This window comes from Chinchilla lanigera, unplaced genomic scaffold (genome assembly GCF_000276665.1).
Source record: "Chinchilla lanigera isolate Chin_1 unplaced genomic scaffold, ChiLan1.0 scaffold00005, whole genome shotgun sequence".
NCBI classification, from domain to species: Eukaryota; Metazoa; Chordata; class Mammalia; order Rodentia; family Chinchillidae; genus Chinchilla; species Chinchilla lanigera.
Genome location: NW_004955406.1, coordinates 3,479,753 through 3,500,602, shown reverse-complemented (window position 1 = coordinate 3,500,602; position 20,850 = coordinate 3,479,753). Strand labels below are relative to the sequence as shown.

At 50.7% G+C, this 20,850-nt stretch overlaps 1 protein-coding gene across 1 annotated transcript in view; it reads left to right on the top strand.

Annotated features, from left to right (window-relative positions):
* Positions 1–20,850, top strand: part of Smyd2 (SET and MYND domain containing 2) — a 42,034-nt gene that overhangs the window by 8,554 nt on the left and 12,630 nt on the right. The window contains exons 3-6 of the mRNA XM_005375447.2: positions 9,472–9,535; positions 17,075–17,185; positions 19,581–19,641; positions 20,279–20,403. Of these exons, the coding sequence (XP_005375504.2) occupies positions 9,472–9,535; positions 17,075–17,185; positions 19,581–19,641; positions 20,279–20,403 (361 nt within the window). The remainder of the gene's footprint in view (positions 1–9,471; positions 9,536–17,074; positions 17,186–19,580; positions 19,642–20,278; positions 20,404–20,850) is intronic.

Here is a 20,850-nt window from a genome sequence, read left to right as displayed (position 1 = left end):
TTGGTGCATAGTCAGAGCGCATGATACCTAGCTGCTAAATACTTTCTAGGAACAGGAAGTGGAGGAAACCGCCTGCCATGGCTCTCTCTGGCTCTTCGGAGTTTGGCTGTGATCGGCTGTGCTGTGGGTGGAGCTGGGGGAGGGGGAGCTGTGTCCGTGTCCACCCCTGCTGCCACATTGGTCTCTTGTCTACAGGGTGAGAGGCTCACAGTGGTGCACATGCATGCACACTCATGCCTGCACACACATACATGCACATACGCCCACTACATGCATGCATACACACAGCTGCACACATACACATGCACACGCCTATGCACACATGCACACAAATGCACCTTGCCGATTCTCCCTCTCCAGCCCTCTGCCCAGCCAAAACCTCACTGTCTGTCCAGGTCTGTCCTGATTTTTGCAGGCTGTGTAGTCCCCTGGTCTTTGCTACCCAGCACCCCCTACATACTCCCTTCGCTCTAGTTTTCACCCCTAGAGCAAGAAAACTGGGTTCTGCTCATCACCCCCCACACACACACACACATAGCAATAGGCTTGGCACTCTGCTATCAAAAAATAGTTGTGAAACTGTGATGGAAATTTTAAAAATTTAAAAAATCAACTAGTAGTCTGATACCCTATTAGGACAAAGTAAGAGCATGCAGCCCGCCATGCAGCTGGTCTGTTAGACTCACTCAGCCTTGACTTGACTGACTACACTGGAGATGTGCTGGGCCAGCTCAGTCTGGCCGCAGTCACCTACACCCTGTACTCTCTAGCAAAGAGAGATGACCAACACTATTACTCACTTACTTCACAGACTTTCTGCCCAGCAACGAGAGATGACCGGCGGTAACCAGTGGAAATTCACCATGCTTTCAAGCTTCTGTACTGGTTGCTTACAAAGCCTATGAAAGCCGGCTCCAAAGCCAGCTCAGGGCTGATGCTTTGGGAGTGATCCCCCATCAGCCTGCTGGAGTAATGAAGTTGGTTGCCTTCCTTGCTGCAGAGCGTTTTCTCTTCGGTTTGGTGCCGAGTTCCGTAACAAAAACGAATACTCTCATTTCTGCCTCCTGTCCATTTTCGTAGCCCACTCGGGCAGGCCTCCTTGCTGACCTAGAAACACACGCGTGTACATTCTTGGAAACCAGCCCTTGCAAGTGCGCTGGAGACCCTTCGCTGGCTCAGGACAACTCGCAGCCCCTCTGGTCCCTGCTGTGTAACCTTCCCACCCACCCGGCTGTCCGGCTTGCCCTCCTGCTTAGTCTGTGAGCTCTGTCCCCAGGGCTCGCACAGCTGGGACCTTCACAGCTACTAGCCTGCGCCCTCTTTCCTGTGGGCCTCAGGAGAGCCGGGCACTGGTCTGCAGTGCTGCCTGCCTTCTGCTTCGCACCAGGGCCTCCCCGCCTGCCCATCCCAAGACCAGCTCAAATCCCATTTCCTAGGAAGTTTCTGCTTTGCAGTTCCAGGCCACTGATCCCAGCACTTTATTCTTTGCTGTTAGATACTGATTCTGTAGTAGCTTACCCTTTACATTTATTGAACATCCAGCCACTTCAGGCCTTGTGCTCTAACGGAGGGGATTCAGTTAGAATAAGACAGACTCTTTCGGAGTGCCGTTGCCCTAACTCTTGTGTCCCTGGGGATTCTTATCCCAGAGGTGGCATCCTGCACTCCATCCAGCGTCATCCGGGGCATTGGGTGCTGATGCTGATGCTTGTGCCTGATGCTCATATTCGCCACCCAGGTAGGCGGGGCCCATCCCCCCAAATGGCTTATTTTTAATTTTGTTTCTTTTGTTTTTTTTGAGACAGGGCCTCGGTATGTAGCCCAGAGTGTCACTGAACTACTGGCAATCCTCCTGCCTCAGCCTCTCGAGTGCTGGGATTACAGGTGTGTGCCATCACACCTGGCCTTCATTTTTGTAAACAAAATAAAACAAACTCTCATTCCCCCAAAGCCTAGTACAGTGCTTTGCACATAAAAATAATGCTTTTAGATAATTTCTTGGCTATGGTAGATTAACATTACCGCCTTAGTGTGTCAAGGGCAAGGTTATCATACTATAATAAAAGTGTTCTGCATTCAGGAATACAAATGGAACCGCAAGGACTGAAAGAAACATTTCTGTGAAATCTGTTAAAACATATGAGAAGTTTGAGTTCTCCAAGTGAGCACGACAGTTGGGATAATTCACCTAAAGAGACTAGTAACTCAATGTCCTATTGTTTGGCTACAGTAAAGTAAAACCAAGGAGATGGGATAGTTCAACTCTATCATTGTAATCTAAGCAGTTAAGTAGTCAAATTTATATTCCTTTGATTTTACTACTTTCCTTGGTATCCAATTACAAGTGGATATATTACAGCCACAGCAATCATAACAAAATCTAATATCAGTACTGTATTTATTCCAAAGTTAATATTTATGATGTATTGTCCCATTCCAAGAAATAGTGGATGCTATCTGTTATTGATTCTTCTATGAGAGAACAGAATTAAAAACAAAGACATTAGATGATTCTTTCCTTTTGACTTCTCCATCCATAGAGTTTAGACAAGCAAAGATAAAAGTGACAGGCGCAGGAGTGGTGGTGCACACCGGTGGTGCACACCTGTAATTCCGGTCCTATGGAAGGCTGAGGCAGGAGGATCGCAAGTTTGAGCCCAGCCCGGGCAACTTAATGACTCACCAAGACCCTGTCTGAAAATACAAAAGGATGTAACTCAGTGCAAAGGCCTTGGGTTCAATCTCTAGTACTGCTAAGAAAAAGAGTAGCGTAAAAATATCCTGCCTTCCTGCAAAAGTCAAGACACAGAACATTTCTAGGGGGAAACTCAAGCTTTTAAATACGGATACCTTCTTTTTTTGAGTCAGCTGTGAGTGTTCCTGAGATCATACAAGGCCCATAAGTTGAGGTTTGGATGGCGCTGAAAGTGTAACTTAATGTCCACCACTCCATAGACTAAATATTTCTCTCTACCCATAAGCTTTTCTCTAAGACCAAGGTAAGTTTCATCTCGGCTGTAGTCTACATTAAAACACATCCTACCTGGATGTCATCTTTCTCTAACAAGGTTAGTCCTTCCCTTGACCACCAACCCCAGACCCCTCCCTATAAATCACAGCTCCCATTCCAGTAGCTGGGAAAACCTATTAGTTGCTACCTTGCTGCCCTAAATATTTCCTGCGTCCCTAGGGGGATGAGGGCTCTAACTGTTAACAAGCGGGAGAACAAAAGCATGGTGCCCGGACCCTGGAGGCTCAGCCCAGCTCTGGGAAGAAGCCCCCCGCTGCCCACGGGTCTGGGGTTCACTGTGCCTCGTGGATTAAAGTGACGCACCAAGTACCTTTCTCTGTTACACAAAAACCTATAGCCCGTGCATTATCCTTGTCCCCTGACCTGGGTTATAATAGGGTTCCACCACAATTCCTCCAACTTTTATTTCTCTCTGACAAGACGTTATGGCCTTGTTCGTGTGATAGCCGTCACCATGTGAGAGCCTAACTTTGTTTCTGATTGTCTTGTTTCAGCGTATGGAGAAGTGATATTGTGCCACTGGGCTTCCCCCTCCCCTTTTCTCTTTTCCTTTTGGCTGGGGCTGCCTCTGCTCAGCAGAGCATACTTGTCACTTCTGTCACCGTTAGTTAAAAGTAATTGTTATTGCAGCCCCCTGTATGCTGGTATCATTTTCTTTCATGGTGAAACCCACGAAGCCTTCATTTGGGTAGCAGGAAGTAGGGAGCGTATAGAATCCAATCCTTTTTATCTAAACCAGCAGCACCTGCGGCAACATGTTAACTAGCTGGAGTTGCTAATTACATTTCCAATTTGTTGATGTTCATGGCTTCCGATTTTTAAAAGAAAGGAAATTAATCACCGTGTGTGTCTACTCCACTAGGAATAACAGGAGCTCATCTTCTAAGTACTGCGCCAGTCACTAATAATCAAATACATTTTTCCGTAACATTTCTTTTCCTCTTTTGTGGATAGAATCATTTCTTAAGTTCAGAGTGTCTGTCTCCACAGCTGGGTAGATATTAGCCCGTAAAACACAGGCTAGAGAACCATAAGTCTTTTTCCCATGAGATTTTACCAAGGGAATTTGGGCAGCTGACATTACTTTTGTAAAAAACACACAAAGACATACAATTACAAATGCCATAGTGGTACTCAGCATTTATTGAACATTCACCGTGTTTCAAGCAGGACGTCCAACACTTCGCTTATATTTTCTCACTGAATTCTCAGAGCAAGACTGGGAGGCACAAGCTGTGTCTTTATAGTGGGAGAAAGTGAGATGCAGCAAGGATTTCTGATTTGCCCATAGTCGCACAGGTTGGGAGCTGGGCAGGTGGGAAGCATAGCTTGTTGCGTTCAGCCTAAAAGGGGAAGTGGGAATTCAGAAGAGGGGGAAAGAAGGCAGAGGCTTTCCGTCCCAAAACTTGCTCTGGCTTCTTGTAATGCTACTTCTTGTCAGAGAACACGCACTTACCCTGACGTTTATTAGTGAGACAGTTACACAGCCCAGGCTGATACCCCCAGGGGCTGCCAGAAGACTTACACTGGGCACCCTCACAGTCCTAGCATTCTGGGAGGCTGAGGCAGGAGATTGCATATTTGAACCCAGCTTGGGCAGTGTAGCAACTCAGCAAGACCCTGTCTCCAAATAAAAATCAAAACGGCTGAGAAGGTGGCTTGTGGGAAGGCCCTGGGTTCAAGTCCTAGTCTTGCCTCCCCCGCAAAAGAAGATAAAACACTGATACCCAAGACAGTCTGCCTTGCAAAGTGCTTCACCACTGTAGAGCAAAATGAGAACAAATAACCCACTCCGTTCACGTGTTTTGCCCCTGGGCGCTAAGCACCCCAAAGCTTAAGCCCTCCACAGACCAACCCCATGAAATCGATGCCCCTAAACCAGGCCACCAGAGAGGAGAGCCCTTCTGCAGGTGAGAGGTTATTAGTGATTTAAGTTTTGTGTTTTGCCCCTTTGGGATTGTTTATTTTGGAGAAATTTCACTTGTTTTGTTTGGCGCAGCCCTGCCCACACCGCTGGGACCGTTGAGGTTGGGTTATGTTGTAAATGGGTGTTTAGCGGCTGTGTTTTCTGCATGCGCAGGGTTTCTTCCGGATGTTGTCTTCTCCTGTGGTCCACACAGTGAGCCCTGGGAGCCCCTCTCTGGCTGGACCTCCTCGGTCAGCCGAAGCTGCACACTCACAGGCCCTTGCCCCTAGCTTCCTTTTTCTCCCTAACTCAGAGACACACAGCTCGGGGACCAGCTCAGCAGACTGGAGTTCTGGGTTTCAGCCAGGGGCCTTTTGAAGAGTTTACGTCTCTGCACAGCTATGGGAAGCACTGAAGCACCTGTCTGGATAATTCAAACCAAGCTCCCTTGCTGTTCCCGCCCCCATCTAGAATTGCTCAAACCAAAATAGGTCAAAGTAGAGTCCGAGTTCGTGATCAGTAACAGTAGCTGTCGTGACTCTTGGCTTCTCTACTCCGCAGGCAGGCTGACTCCGCAGGCTGTGTTAAGAAAATTCATGCATGGCTTGCGTTGCTGCCATGCTCAGAGGCCAAGCATGCTTTGGTCTTTAATAAGAGGTGCCCTGTTTGTAAGTGGTTAAGAGGTCTGATCCTTCAGAGTCTGGTGCTGGTGGTTGAGGAACATCCTGATTTCCGGTACTGAATAAGACGGAGGGGCCTTCTTTGCCTGGAAAATACATCGGCCTTCATTTTCTTCCAGTCCGTTCCAAGTGTCGCAGCTGGTGGGGGGACCCTCCTGCTGGGGATGCTGCCCCCAAATCTCCATTTGAACAGTAATCCTGGATCTTGGCCCCCTGTGTCTTACAGGCAGAGTGACATTAACAAGATCCCGCTGGCTCTGGGACGTCCTACAGGCCAGAGAAAGGACAGCTCTCTTCTGCTGCCTTCCTGCGCTTAGCAGCCTGACCATTTTTTGCTTTGTGTACTCAGTCTTTCAGGAGAGCTGTCCTCGGGAAAGGGTATTCTGCATGATGAAGATAAACTATAAGTTCTGACTTCCCCACCTACTTCTCAACATGTTAGATTAGTTATTTCACATTGAAGTTCTTCATTTGAAAACTAGGAATTGTGATAACTCCCTCATAGATCTGATGGGATTATTAAGAAAGATCCATAGCCTTCGACCTTTTCGGTCTCAGGATTGTACCAGCGATGGCGAAGCTTTCAGAGCTTTCGGTGACAACACACAGCCCTCTGAGGCACACAGCCACAGGTTCGCCACCACTGCTCTGTACTATTAGAAGTTGAGAACTCAAAAAGAAAAAAGAAGGAAACGGAAGTTGAGAACTCCAAAGAACTTTTGTTCATATAGGTTGTATCTGTTAATATTTGGCATATTTGAAATTAGAACAGAAAAAATGATTAAGTATAGATTCATTTTGAAATAATCACCATTACTGTTAGAATAAGTCTTTTTATGAGAAATATTTCCCAAAATTAAAAAAATGAGCATAGTGATATTATTTTATGTTTTTTGCAAATCCCGTTTGTGTCTGGATTTATAGAAGACAACTGGATTCTCAGAGATGCTTCTGATTCAGCCTGTGTGTCTTGGTTGAAGTATGTGCCCGTGATCCAGCTTTTACAGATGTGAGGTTGGCAAAGGAAGAGTATGTCAGTAACCTTTTCAGCTCAATACAGATATTCTTTGATTCAGCGTTAAAACTCATGAGGTGATACCGTCCTGGATGGTAGTTTAAAGTGATTTGGTGAACTTTACATGCTCTGTTACATTAAAATCCACTGGTTTGTTTGTCTTTTGAATGACTTTTAGCCCTGCCTGGCTTTAAAAACATCATAATTAGTCATTTGGAAAAATTGGGTTCACTAAGTGGTACAGATCTTCCAAAAGTTACCTCAGTTCCTCAAACCATACTTAAAAACTGCAGTTGTTAATATTCCTACCAGGCTTGTCTGAGAAGCGTTGTGTTGAGAAGCTGTCGCACTCAGGGGGCAGCTGTATGTTTTCCAGAATTCTCATTTTTGCACCGAAGCTCAGATTGTATCATTGGCAACAAACACTGTTTTCCAGGAAGTGATGGGCTTGCTTCATTCTTTTTAATAATAATATATCTGCCAAAAGCTGAAGTCTAAATAACCAGTGTTCTTCAAGTAAAAAAAAAAAAAAAGTATTCCGGGGAAAAAAAGAGGCACATTCAGTTTATAATCTCAACAATCACACAGATGCCTTTCCATGAGATGGTCATTGCGCTTCAGTAGGGAGCAGAACAGTCCTGCATTCTTCCCATGCCGCTGTAGAATGTCAGAAAGAATTGAAGCCGAGTGGGGTGGTGCACGGCTGTCATCCCAGTGCTCAGGAGGTTGAGGCAGGAGGATTGCTGTGAGTATGAGACCAGCCCGGAGCTACATGGCGAGTTCAAGACCCTATCTCAAAAAAGAATCGAGGTTTAATAAAAGTAGAACTCATTATTGGCAACCTGAGAACCATCTTGAGAGATGATAGAAAATGCTCCTCACGCATGGCCAATGCTGAAAAGTCAGCCTCTTCCTCCTGTCCTTGGTGATGGCTGTGGGTTCAGTATTGAGCGCGTGCTAATGAGGCTGGCCTTTGGTTATTTTGATGAAATCCCACTGGAGTTCTTTCCTCCGTCCCTGGAGACCCGGTTGCTTTTTCTGTCCCCAGGGTGTTATGCTGAGGCTGAAAAGAAGCCATTGGTCCCGACTGACTTTACAGTCGCCTTCTGAGCGGGAAGACCTGTGTGATCCTGGCTTTTTTGTATGTTGCAGAACTAATAAATACATTCTAGAATGTGATCGTTTCCTAGCCCTTTAATTACGTGTCTCACCTCTGGGTTCAGAGGCTCTTTAGTGGTCTGAGTTTGGACATTAGGCAGTTGATCAGCCCTTGAAATCTTATGAAATTATCTGTTTCGTGAGGGGCTGATGCGAAGGTGGGTTGGCAGGGAAGGTTAATAGCCTCCATTAAATTCTCAGAGGTCTCTGCCCTGCCCCATATACAAAAACAAAACAAATTTTAAAGGGCTGTATCAGTTTGACATTTTTATAGGCCGGCACCTCCCTCCGTTATCCGCTTCTGAAGAATTTCGTTTGCAGCGAACTCTGCAGCCCTCTGCCTGGCGGGCCTCTGCTTTCCTGTCTAGCTCCTCACGTCTGTCCCCTTTCCTCATGCCTTGCACATGCTGTTCCGTCACCACACAGTTGTTTGGGGTGCACCTTGTGACCTGGGTCACCTCGGTGTGAGAGGGAGGGGGCGGCCACACCACACCTTGTTTCTGTTACATGCAAACTATGGGGGCAGGGGTCGGCCCCCCTCGGTGACACCTGGGTTTTCAGGCCAGAAAATTCACCGTGCCCCATCAGTGGGCTCCATTCTGCGCTATGGAGATGTGCAGGCTCAGGTATTTATGCCTCAACCCGAGATGTGTTTTCCTCCCACACTGTCTTTGGTCGGTGCCTTGGAATCCGAGCACTGTCTCCAAAGCTGCCAGGCAGCGTGTTTAGTTCCCACGGCAGCATCTTGCCGTCGCTGTCTCCGTGGCTCGTGGGCGGAGTGTGGTGACTGCCGCTGACTGACGGCAGCCTCGGAGGACTCTGCAGCGAGAAGATCCCTACATCTGTGCTAGATGACGTCAGCCCCTGTGGGCTGGGCTGGGCTGCTCGGGAGGGGCCCAGGGTGGCCCAGGGGGTGACTTAGTAGCAGGATCACATCCCCTGCAGCAGCAAGAATGTCCCTCCAGGGGCCTCTCTCTCCTGGGCAAATACAACCACAGGTGGCAGTCCCGCTTCACGAGACCGTGCGGTGTTGTCCTGTGTGATATAAGTGGAGCTGTGGCTTGTCTCACATGGACCACACACGCCAGAGCCTGACGGTTGGGAAGCAACACTGTCCCTGTCCTTTGGGTAGCAGGGAAAGAATCTGGCAGTGATCGGGCCTTGGTGACCTGGGTCCCCACGTGGTGTTCACCATCAGAGCCAGGAGTACCACATGGGAGAACACAGCTCTGCTGGCTGGGTTGCATTCTTTTTAAATGTAGCTTTTGGGACCAGGGTAGGTGACAATATGGTTCTGTTCATTTCAGTAGCCGTCGCGTGGTTCACGTCAGTGCATGAAAATCAGGCGAGAATTTGACCTTCCCAAAGCTGCTGAATAAGAGCACAGGTGACCATAGAGACCGTAGGGCCCCAAGTCAGGGTCTCTGTGTTGGAGCACGCGTCCCTCCTGGCTTTGGGAAGTGCCCCGCGGCCTTGTGGGCTTGGTGGTGTTGGCGCATGCTCGCCACCTCCCTCCTTGGGGGTCGGATCTGGGCAGAGCCTCCTATGGGAAGATACAGGGGCGAGGAAGGTAAGAGATGCTGCTCTGCCTTCGCCTGATGGCTTTTGTCCTTTGCATGATCGGGGCGCCGCGTCACGGGTCAGTGCCTCTCCCCACTACAGTGCCCTTTCTGTTTTTAAGGAAAGAAGGATTGTCGAAGTGTGGAAGATGCAAGCAGGCATTTTACTGCAATGTGGAGTGTCAGGTAGGTGTGGGGGCAGCTGGCAGGGAGGGCCCTCTTTTCCCCACACACCGGAACCCTGGCGTCTCTTTGTCCTTGTCCCGTTATTCTGTGGCCCCCTCCCATGGCTGGGGGCTACCTGCATGCATGCTACCCCAGCACAACAGGCGGCCAGGGGCAGGCGGTCAGTGTGGGGCGCCGGGCAGGACCACAAGTGAGGCGGGGAGGGGAAGCACACAGGAGAGCCAGGGTGGGGTGGGCAGGTATATTGCCGAGGGCACCAGGGTGCCCAAGATGGCCCCACCAGGTGGGCGTGCGGAGGGGACAGTTGGAAAGTCCCTCCCACAGGCTACCCCGTGCCCTAGGCTGTGTGAGGCCAACTTGCTTGCAGCCTAAGCCCACCTGGCGCAGCCTCTGCAGGGCCAGAGGGAGTGCCTTCTGCCAGCGTCCCCTAAGCAGCCAGGCAGGGGTTGAGGTGCAGGGCTGGTGAGTCCTGTGACTCAGGATGGGGGTGAAGGCCGAGGTGTAGGGAGCCCTGGGGGTCTGCTGAGGGCTGAGGAATGAATGGTGTTTCTCAAACCGAGAGATCCACTGAGCGCTGGGAGGTGCTTCAGACAATGCATTCCACGGTCAGAGTAGGCGAGTGTGGTCTTTGGTTATTTTTGTACTATTATATGTATTGTATGTGGTAGTATTTCCTTGCCCTGTGTTTCTGGTTGTCTTGCACATGCTAGCATGCACTAGGCATTTCTAAGCCTTCTTATCTGATCTGTATGCCCGCCCCAACTTGGCTTCTTAAAGGGAGTGTATTTCTACACCTCAGACAGGCAGTGCTCTGACAGGGTGGCTGTGGTGACAGGGAGGGTTTTCTCCGTATTTGCGTATCTGTGGGTGCCTCCTGTACCTGGGGACGCCCCTCCCCCTTTCCTCCAGCCCCACCTTCTCTCCCCTTTGGATTACTCACTACTGTGGTTTTCCCGTGTTACTTCCCTAGGCTGTTGGTCCCCGAAGGGCCTCAAGACCTTTGCTTAGGAGTGGCAGAGATCCGTGTGACGTGCTCTGCATCTTGTGTGCTGTGTGACTGGAGCCACTGTGCGGGTGGCCCCTGCTTGAGCAAAGGCCACACTGGAGGGTGGCGTGGGAGGTGCAGGCGCCCTGGCTCAGAGACCAGGTGTCTGTCCCCGCCTGAGAGAGACAGTGGGCCCTGGGAAACGCACAGTTGGGCTGTTCGTGGGAGCCAACACTTCCAGGAACCCATTGCCCGGTTGTTCGGAGAAGTAAAGGCCAGTGCATTCGCAGCCCGGTCAGACGACCTCACGCAGGGCAGAGGAAGACGAGGCCAAGCAGCAGGAACCACAGGTCGTCTCCCAGTCTCAGTCTCTGTACCTACAAACCAAGGACAGTGCCCATCCGTTCTTGGTGAGCTGTAGGCACGGAGTGGTAATGACAGGTGGGAGGGGCTTTCTAGACAGTAATACCGCAGTCCACAGTAAGGTTGGATTTGTATAATTCAGGCTGAACTGAAGCTTCACTTTATGCAAGCAGGAAACAGCATACTTTTGATTTAAGGGGCTCGTTCTTTGAACCTAGGAGAAGGTTGGCTTGTAAGCACGTGTGGACACAGATGGTATACACTGGGTGGGAATACAGGGTCAGCCTGGGCAACAGAACAAGACCTCATCTCGAAAACAACACAACTAAAGGAAGCAAAATTAGCCCTAACTCGCCTGAATCTGCTACAAGAGTCCATTAAAGTGGAACCACAGACTGTAACGAGTGGCCCTACCCCTGGGGCTCCTGGGCACACTGCTGAGCTATGTTCCACCAGGCCTTTCTGGGGGCAATATTGGGATGAATAGTCATGGTCCCAGTTGGGATTTGGAGGTGTCTGTTAAGGTCCCAGGACCCCGCCTTCCAGATTTGCAGCCTGGGAAACCTGTGTGAGCATGCAGCGAGGGGGGCCCTCTCTTGGGGGCTCACGTACACAAACCCCAGCCTGAGTGTGCCAGGGTGCCTGTCTGTCGGGGCACAGCGAGCGCTTTGACATTCTGAACATTCTCCCCGAAAATACTTGGTACAGGTTGTCGCTCTGTCGTGAGACCTTGGGTAGCAAGGAGCCCGGATGGAGGTTGTGCAGGCTCTGGCTGAGGCAGATGCAGTTTGCCCTTCTGACCGTGGGGTCCTGGGCAAAGACCCCCTGAGCCCGGGGAGCAGGGCTGCTTTTCTCTGCTTCTTGTATGTCCAGCAACTGGAGCTCTCCTGGGAGGAATCAGTGCCGCGGTTCCAGAGGCCTCTGCTTTGCAGCTGGCCGGCTGGGTTTGACCTGTAGGAGGCCGCTGGCCTGAGGGTGTGACCAGCGGGTAGCAAGGGCTTAAAAGCTTAGTAAAAGTAGGAGCCTAGAAATGCAGGTCAGGGCCAGGGCTTCCTACTGGAAGTCTTAGGGGCAATGGCTCCAGACATAAATGTAGTGAGGGTACCCTAGAAGGCAATATCTGGGGGGACTCAGAGTGGGGCTCCACTAAGGGACTGTGTGGCATGACGTCAGAGCAGGGTCTTGTTAGTTGTCTCAACATGACAAATAAAAGGGCTGAGGATTAGCAGAGTGTGAAGGGCCTGGGTTCGATCTCCAGCAGTGCAAGAGCAAAGCAAAGCAAAAGCAGGCGCCAGGAAGGTCCTCAGGGGGACTGCCACCAAGAGAGCCCGGGCTGCCACTCCTACCATCCCCAGAGCTCACACGCAGGGTGCAGGTGGTGGGTGCCACTCAGGCTGGAAGGGTGAGAACACCGTGCCCCGGGCGGGGGTGGCCAAGGTCAACCGTGATGGGAGAGAGCCTTCCCACCCTGCGGCAGTGCGCTGCAGAGGCCGGGAACCGAGTCAGAGAGAGGGGCCCATTGCTCTCGTCTTGGGCAGAAACCACACAGCTGGGCGCGCACAGGCACACACCCTCCCCAATGTCCCCTGCCAGGGAGCTGGGCGTCTGGGGTCCTCCGCAGGCTCTGGCCTCAGTGCTCTAGCTCCTGGCTGCTCTGGTCTCAGGTCCCCTTCGGGTCCTCCCCTCCTGGTTGCCCTGACTCAGCAGGATGGAGCCAGAGGAAAGAATTTAATTGATGAGGCATGGAAAGGTAACGGGAGGAGATAGAAAAGAGATAGAGGTTCCTTTTTCACTCGGCTTGTTACTTTGCAACCTGTGTGTTTTAATGGGTTATATTTTTTATAAATATGCCCGGAAAGTTAAGTATGCTCTTCACTCAGGCTTCCTTCCGTCATACCACGGCATGTTCATGAGAATTATTTGGGGTTGTTTTTATGTAGGATAATTATAGTATGGTAGAACCATTGATATATGCCTCTTAACATTAAACCTAGAGAAAAAACTTTCGTTTTTCATGAGGGTGCTTTTGAAAGTAGAAAGAAGCATGTCCTGATGGAGACTTGCAAAAAAACTACATGTGAGGGCATGTAACCAAAGATGTAGGAACATGCCAGGCTTTTTATTATCAATTAAAAAATAACCGGAGCGTGGGGCAGGGCCGATCCATGCTGGGTAAGCCTCCCCTCGTGTTGGGTGATCAGCAGATGGGTCGGGGTCCTAGGCTCTGCCCTGGTTGAACACACTGTCTCCTGATCCAGCCTATAGGAGCACGGGAAGCTTGCCCACCCTTTTACTGACTTACTGTCTAAGTGTTAAACATCAGCACAGGAAGAAATGGGAATGACTGAGTTCAGCCACTTTGGGTTTATTGGCAAGACAAAGCAGACTGCAAGTCCCAGCCAACGTCCCCCTCCTGTAAGATGAGCAGACCCTACCTGCCCCTTCCCGCTCTTCCTCTGGAGGTGATGGCGGCGGAGAATAGAAATCCTCTGACCCATTCTCACCACCCACATCCTGAAAGGTCACATCCGCACGCCCACAAGTGGGCTGGGCTTGTCTCCCCAGTTCCCTGAGGGTGACACCTAGGTGCACCAGTGCCGGGGATAGGAAAGGGGGTTCACTGTAGAAATCCAATCCCCTTATCCTGGAAGGAAGGGTCATTTGCTCACTGGTATCAAAAAGATGCCACATCCAAAAAAAAAAAAGCCACATCCTAATTACATGTAGATTTTATTGTTTAACATTATTACAACACTCTGTGTTCATTGTAGAAAGCTCAGAAGATAAAGACCAAAAGAAGACAGGATGAGTGTCATTCTTGGAAAGAGAACTGCTAGCAACACACACGTTCGTGCATACCTCCCGGAAGACTTTCTGTACATGTCTGTGTTACTTTTCTGGAGGATGGGTCCTAGTGTACATAAAATTTTACAGGGGTTGCAGTCGGCGGAGGTGTAATAATAGTAGCTTGAATTCTGAAGAAAAATAGTAATTTTAGAAAAAAAGGTTTTAGAAAAACCAAAGAAATGGTTTTACTTTTTACTTTTTAACTTTCTTTTTAAAAATTAAGTTTACTGGTACCTTGGAGGTATACATAATGACCACATTTACCGCAGGGAATTTCTACCTGTACATGGTATTCCTGAATTCTTGTTTTTTTCCCCAATCCCTCCCTTCCCTTCAACCCTTCTTCCCTCCCTATTTACAAAAGCTTTATTTCCATTCTTCCCTTCCTTTCTCATTTTTTGAAGAAATGTTTCTCCAGCCATGAAGAATTGCAACAAAGCTGCTGATATTTTAAAAATGTGTTCATTAGTAAAATTCATTCTTCATCTGGTTAGCCTAGTTCGTTTTTTTTTTTTTTTTTTTTTTTTTTCCAGTTTTGCCCATTGTAGTTGTTTATAATTTCTTATGGGCAAAATTAGGGCAGGTTGCTTCTGTCCGGTCCTCTCGGACCTGTAGACCATCTCCACGGCAGAAGAAAGTTCTCAACATACGCTCAAAATGGGCTGGGGTGTAGCTCAGGGAGACGTGAGGTGTATAGCGCTTGCTTGTACCCTGGGGCCCATCTGTAACACGGGAAAAGGGTGCCCAGAACCTATTTCATATTTCCACCAGATACTCACTGTCCCTTGCCCTCTTTTATTATTTTTCTTTTTTGTTTTGTTGATTCAGGGTCTTGCTTTATAGTTCAAGTTAGCCTTGAACTCACTATGTTGCCCCAAGCTGACCTTGAACTCCCAATAATCCTTCTGCTTCAGCCTCCCCAGTGCTGCGATTCCAGGCATGCGTTGCTGCCCGCATTTTTTTCTTTGTTTTTTTTTTTTTTAAGGATTAAAAAGGAACAGTGCCATGGTGGCTCGTCTCTGTCATTCTTCTTTTCATCACTGTTTTCAGTTTTTGAAGGAAGGCATTATTGTTGTGCTTACCTCCCTTGATGAAACCTCCATGGTTCTGCCTTTGGCGCTGAGTTGACTGGTGTATGTGGGACTGTGTCTACCTGTAGATACTCTTTTACCCTGTCTTCTGACATTGGCATAAACAGCGTGAAGCCTAAGACTTTGTCTCCTGGGCCTGCCTCTTGAGTCAGCGGCAGTGCTTGTTGAATGACTAAATGAACCTGAAGGTGAACCGTTACCAGTGTTTGCTGAGACGGTCCTCTGTGCTAGACCCCATTCCCAGTACAACTCTTTCAAGTTACCTTAGGGGACTCTTGCGGTGACCGTTGTATTATCCCTTGTGCAGGCCCGCTGTGGGGGGTTGGGAGTCTTGAGGCTTCAGGCCTGATTATCACTGCTGGAAGGTGTAAAATCACAGACTCGGAGGTCGGGGACCTGTTAAGTAACCTAGGGATCATGTTATTTACAGCCAGGGAGCCAGGCGCTGGGGGATTAAGAGGCCCATTTGGCGTCGTGCAGAGGCAGAGCCGGAGGAGACCGAGGGCTCCAGGACAGAGCCAGAGTCCCCAGCGCCCTGCCCCTCCCTGGGCGTCTGGGGCTTAGATGCCCCGTCTGGGACAGGGACAGGTGCTGTATTAACATTAGTTTCAGATGCATTAGGCCAGTAGTGAGTATGTGTTAGCAAAGGGCTTCCTTCAGCTTCCTTCTCCTGTAAGCTCACTGGCGTGGGCACACCCCACAGCACCTGCCACCACAGTTCTGAAAAACAACAGCGTCGGAGCCCGGCGGGGACCGAGCTCCTCCGCTGGGTCCTGGTGGGCCGGTGCCCTGCGGGATCGTCGTCGTGCTCCCCCTGTTCCAGCCCTTTGTGCCCGTCTCCTCGGGGACCCAGAGGTCTCCTTGGTCCCTGCCTTAGGCTCTGCCTCTGCGCCTGAGCGAGGAGTGCAGCCACCTGTCACCAGCTCAGCGCCTCCTCCGTGTGCTTGAGTTGGAGACTTTGACTAAAAACAGGTCCCCCGCTCCCCTGGGCCTCGCTGTCATCGCTGTCTCTCCGTGCGCCCGGTTATATTTGGCACGATGTTATTTAACTCTGCGGAACTTCTGGGCACGGACCTGGAGCCACGGGCTGTGCCGGATCCGGCACGGAATCCTGAGGTGGCGCCGAGTCCTCCCTCCTGGGGACCAGGTGGGACTGGGGCAGCGGGGCAGCTCCGTGCCCTGGACCACCATGTGATGCTTGAGAAATGTCGGCACACGTACAGGGCCTGTGGCTGCATCCGTGAGCAAAGCACACGCAGGTCCTTGGTTTCAAGGGAATGGATACTGCACTAAAGGGCGCCAGGTCTGCACTGTTGCAAGTGGAGAGGGACCGCGAAGCAGCCGGGGCAGGGAAGGGCTGTCTGGCAGGGTGCACACGGCCGGTGTCCCGAGAAGGCGTGGGAGAGAACGGGGTTGCAGGAGGAGGGGGCCTTGTCCCTGTGCCTTGCCCCTGTCATCTGTAGGACTTGGCCTTTGGCCTCACGAGAAGCCAGCAGACGTCCTGAGCCGAGAGCCGGCAGGGCCCGCGTTGGTTGAGCAGGCTCCATCCTGGGTCGTCTCACGCTGAGCCTGTCACCAGCCTTGTCACCACGTTTAATCCCTGGTCCTCAGAACACTTCAGAGCCCCACAGCGGCCTGCTCGCTGCTGTCCCATCCCAGGGGACAGAGCTCCACCCTGCCGGAATAGAGCACAACCTGAGACCCGGGCCGGGACGAAGCAGTTCTTTTCAGTCACCTGAACTAGAGAAGTCTGTTTCTGCCTTTTCCTGCCCTCCCAGACTTTGAGGGCCCTTACAAAGCTCTCGTTCGTGCTTTTTATGGGAAAAAAAAAAGCCACTGGTAAAAGGAAGGTTGTTGGTGTCAGTCCAGGGGAGAGCAGAGCTAGACCAGAGCCATAGGGCACAGGGTCACGTCAGCCGCTGGTCCCCACCTTGCTCGCCCGGCGTTCCGAGCACTCCTGCAGGCCAGGGGAAGGCACGCTGTGGCTCGGCAGACTGCAGCACTGCAGAAAGACACCAGATGCTTGGCGAGTTCTCTCCTCCCAGTAACCTGGAACAGGCCTGCATCGAGTCATGAGATAACCTCCCGCCAAGACGATGTTTTCCTCCAGCTTTCCTGAGCGTCTTTGTGTTTTCCAGAAGGAAACGCATTTCAGCTCACCCTAGCTGGGGGTCGTGTTGCATGCTGCCTTCTTGTACTTTATTCTTCTCGTGCCTGTGTCAGTGTTTTGATAATTTTTAAAAATCTTCCCAGAGAGAAGATTGGCCCATGCACAAGCTGGAGTGCTCCTCCATGGTTGTCTTTGGGGAGAACTGGAACCCCTCGGAGACTGTGAGGCTGACAGCAAGGATTCTGGCCAAACAGGTGAGGCAAGGGGATCACGTTCAAGTGCATTTTATTTATTTTTTCTTCAGTTACAGAAAAATGAGTATCTGACCTTGGGTGACATTTTGACTCTGTCTCCCGTCACAGCTGTGTGGGTGGGATGGGAGAAGGGCTTCCGGTGTAAGCTGCCCTGAGGCCTGCACTGTACAGTTAGGATGTTGCTAGCCCCAGGCCCAGCTCACAGCCCTGGTCGTGACATCCTGAGCTTCTTTAGAGTCAAGCTTTTCCCTCTGCCCTTTCTGACGCAGACAGCATGCTGTGCCTGCCTCTCCTGGGCTTTATCTGCTCTCCTGTGCTTTCTTGCTGGTGCGTGGACAAAGAATTAGAAGGCAGAGGCAGGGTGCTGCTGGGGCAAAGAAGAGACAGAATGGGAAAGTGGAAACTGAGGCAAGAGGGAGGGGAAGAGGAAAGAAAGAGCTGCTGCCCACTGGAACAGACCATCAGAGAGATGGTGCAGGTGTGAGACTGTCCGCCCCTTTCTTGGGCCCTTCCTGGTTGCATGTAACTGGACACCTGACTTCCGGAGGAAGCAGGAAACAGCGGAACAGGAAGCTGCTCTGGGACAGTGGTGGCGAACCTATGACAGCGAGTGCCACAGCGGGCACACAGAGCCCTCTTTCTGTCAGCGTGCGGGCCAAGTCTCCTCAGCAGCTGAGCTCTGAATAACGGTTGTTATTTCTAAACTAAAACCTCAGTGTTCAGGTTTAATGGCAGTGTTGGCACTTGGTGATAAATATGGAGGCTTGGGGTTGCAGTTTGGGCCCTCGTCTCTGAAAGGTTCACCGTCACTGCCCTAGGACTTGGCCTTGTGAACCATTCTCCATGTTGCTAGGGAAATCGGTGGCAGTGGCGAGGCCTCTTAAAGCTGAACTTGCATCCACCTCCTTCCCTCCCACCTCCATGTGTCTTTTTCTTGTAAGTCTAAGCAAATGTGATTGTAAGGAACAACAGGTGTCTATACACCAAGTGACGATGCTGGAGGCCTGCAGAGAAGAGAACATCTCTGCACTCTTCAGTCTCCTGGGCTCGGGTTGGATCAGGTGCTGCAGGAAGACCTGGATGGCAGCTCAGGACAGTGACAGCCATTTGAGGGTATCTGTGTAGTGAGCCCCAAAAACCTGAGCTGTTTTTCCTTGTGCGAGGCTAAGTTGCATCCTTAGGAAATTATCTCCCTGTTTATACAGAGCAGCCGGCGGAGGAAAAGGCTATGGAATCAGTGTGACTGGGCGTGGTGACAAGGTGTCAGGGTGGCAAAGCCATGGTGTCTGTGGCCGAGGAGACCTGCCTTCTGGGTCTCTCCTGTCCCCTTTCTCATCGGTGGTACTTGTGATGTGGTGTTCGGCTCCCAGAAGAGGCTGAGTACTTCCTGAACCGGTCGCTTTCCTAGGCAAGAGGTCTTGCTAATCTTAACCGAAGCGCATCCTGTGAATGGAAGATTGCTACTCCCAGAAAGAACCGCTGAAATGTTCTGACAGCGGGAGGGGAGGCTTGAATGCTGCTAGGAGTTTACGCTCGTCTCATTCAAGCTTTATTATAATTACTACTACTGCTAATAGCCTATGCAATGAAAAGTTACCTGGCCGTCCTTTCATCTCTGTAGGACTCGATGATTAAAAAACCAGACCATTTGTATTCCAGTAGCTTGCAAAGGATTAGGGGAGACAGGCTACCAAACTACCAAGGGGAAGCTTAACATGTTAACTAGGGAGGTGAGCGCGCCCAGTGAGGCCACCTGTATCCCCAAATTGAATAGCCAGATTACAAAGCCGGGGCCTCGGGCAGCTCCGGAGCTCTGCGTTTGAACTCTTGTCAACACCAAGTTTATTCATGTTCTCAAAGCCTGGCGGGTTTACTATTGTTAGCGCCTCTCGGGGTGTCTAGAACAAAGCCAGCGACATGTTTCAAGTGCATCTGAGCTCACAGATACAACCGAAAGTGTTCTTTTTGAAACACAGAATTTGAGATCATTTTAGCCTATGCTTAAAGAAAGTGTAAAATGGATGGGGGTTGGATTTTGTTCCTTTTTAGAAGGAGAAATAATAAATAGGATGGTTCATCTGTAGACCCAGTCCTTTTAAGTAAGGACCCTAAAAAGTTGTTTTCTGGTGCGGTTCTCTCCAGTAACAAGCTTTTCTGAGCCTACTGTGTGCGTGGCAGTCTCGGGGTGTCAGAAATCCAGTGGACTCTTCACAAAGCTTTGAAAAGAGCCTTTTGGATGTGGACATTGGGCCTGAGACGTGCGCTCCTTGGGTAGCTGCCTTTACTTCCTTGAAAGTCGTTGCTTTTTCTTCACATTGAGGTTAAAGTGAAAGCACTACTTTCTACACTGGCTGTTAACATCTCTTGTCTGTGTGACTTCTTCCCCAATTACTAGAAAATCCACCCAGAGAGAACACCTTCCGAGAGATTGTTAGCTGTGAAGGAATTTGAATCACGTAAGTCTTTGTGTGACGGGCCGGGAAGTTGCTTTAGCCACACATTTAATGTGGATGAGCTAGGATGGAGGAAAGGAAGGAGCGCTCCATTTTCTTCATAAGGATGGTGATTTTTTTTTTTTTAATTATTAGCTTTATTTTGATTGGTGCGCTGTTTTGAAAAATGTTTTGAAGTTCCCCCTGAGTTGACGTGTTTATGAGGGGGTACTTAAGGGGAGCAGAGGTGCATTCTAGAGGTGGGCTGTAGAGTGTCTGAGCACGCTGAATATTTCTGGATCTTTGCTGAACTGCAGTTCTGGAAACAGCTGATGTTCTTACAAAAGGCGCTAAATCAGGCCGCCTGGTCGCTTGACTGACACAGATCCCAAGGCCCACTGGGGCCCTTGAGCAGATCAGTCCTCACCCCTCCTTGCCGCCCTCCGTGTCAGGGCCCGGTGACCTCTGGTGGGTAGAGGGAGCACAGAGGAAACTGCAGGCTTGCTTCCCCTGGGTTTGACCATTAGACCGAGCAGTGGGGAAAATGTTCTCTAGGGTGGGCGTGGCCGCTCCCTTCCCGTACTCCGTGCCACTTACCGTAAGGAAAGGGCAGGGCTGGCGACGGGGCTTCCCAGCGTGAGCTGTGCCCGTGTGTCCGCAGATCTGGACAAGCTGGACAACGAGAAGAAGGATTTGATTCAGAGCGACATCGCCACGTTGCACCAGTTCTACTCCAAGCACCTCGAGTTCCCCGACCACGACAGCCTGGTGGTCCTCTTCGCACAGGTGAGCCGAGCGCCGTGTCCCAGGCGTGGTGACAGCGCCCACCTTTCCCCGCACCTGTCAGTGAAGCAGGTGGGATTGGGCCCACCCAGCTGCGGGCCCTGAACCCTCTGTGCCCTGTGTGGCCCCAGCCTTGCTGGCGACCCGGGCAGATCAGGTCCTCCGAGTACTGTTTCGGGGGCTGTCGGGAAGGAAATGCAGAGCACTCATGCAGCCGGGTCTCAGTCCCGCGCCCTGGAGCACGTTGAGCTCTTCGCAGAGAAAAGGCCACTCCAGGACTCTGTTTGTGGTCTTAGCTGCTCTGCTCTGAAGCCTGCTCTAACAGAAAATAAGCCTCTGTCAAGCTCCCCAGAAAGAGGTCCCCTCTGAAGCCTGCGGGGTACAGACAGGAGCCTGCAGGGTGCAGGGGCCCCAGGGTGTTCTCAGAGAGGCTAAGGTTTTCCAAAATCA